Source organism: Tigriopus californicus, chromosome 1 (assembly GCF_007210705.1).
Source record: "Tigriopus californicus strain San Diego chromosome 1, Tcal_SD_v2.1, whole genome shotgun sequence".
In the NCBI taxonomy this organism is placed as follows: Eukaryota; Metazoa; Arthropoda; class Copepoda; order Harpacticoida; family Harpacticidae; genus Tigriopus; species Tigriopus californicus.
In genome coordinates this window covers 7,632,329-7,632,779 of record NC_081440.1, presented here as the reverse complement: position 1 = coordinate 7,632,779, position 451 = coordinate 7,632,329, and the positions used below count along the sequence as shown (strand labels likewise).

The 451-nt window shown below is 63.2% G+C and overlaps 1 protein-coding gene across 1 annotated transcript in view; it reads right to left on the bottom strand.

The window, feature by feature from the left end:
* Positions 1-445, bottom strand: part of LOC131880516 (cullin-1-like) — a 5,386-nt gene extending 4,941 nt beyond the window's left edge. Inside the window, exon 1 of the mRNA XM_059227176.1 lies at positions 23-445. Coding sequence (XP_059083159.1) covers positions 23-416 — 394 coding nt within the window. The 5' untranslated portion in view covers positions 417-445. The remainder of the gene's footprint in view (positions 1-22) is intronic.
* Positions 446-451: the final 6 nt, after the last annotated feature.

The window sequence follows — 451 nt, the reverse complement described above, 5'->3', positions numbered from 1 at the left end:
AATTGGGCCCCGCTCTGACCAGGCGACGACCCGCCGCCCACCGTCGAGAGCGTGCTCGACGTCTTCTTGCTTTTGGCACCATTGCGGCTGGCGCCACCACCACTGCTCGCGCCGCCGGGGCCCGCACCGGGTCCGCCCAAGCCCAGAGCCCCACCCGTGGCACTGCCCGCCCCCAAGCCCAGGCTCCCGCCGGGTCCCTGGTGCACGCTCGTGCAGTAATTGTACACATGCGTGTACAGGCCCATGTAGCGGGGCATGCCCATATTTTGTCGTGCGAAAACTTGCTCGATGCCTTGACGTAAATCGCCCCAAATCTGATCCAAGTCATAGTTCTGCTTAGTCAAATGCGGACTCCCGCCCCCCGTGGCCGAGCCACTCCCACTACCCGAGTAGCGTCCGCCCGCCGAAGCCGACATTTTTTCGTTTCTGAACCAGGGTTGAGTTAGTAGCT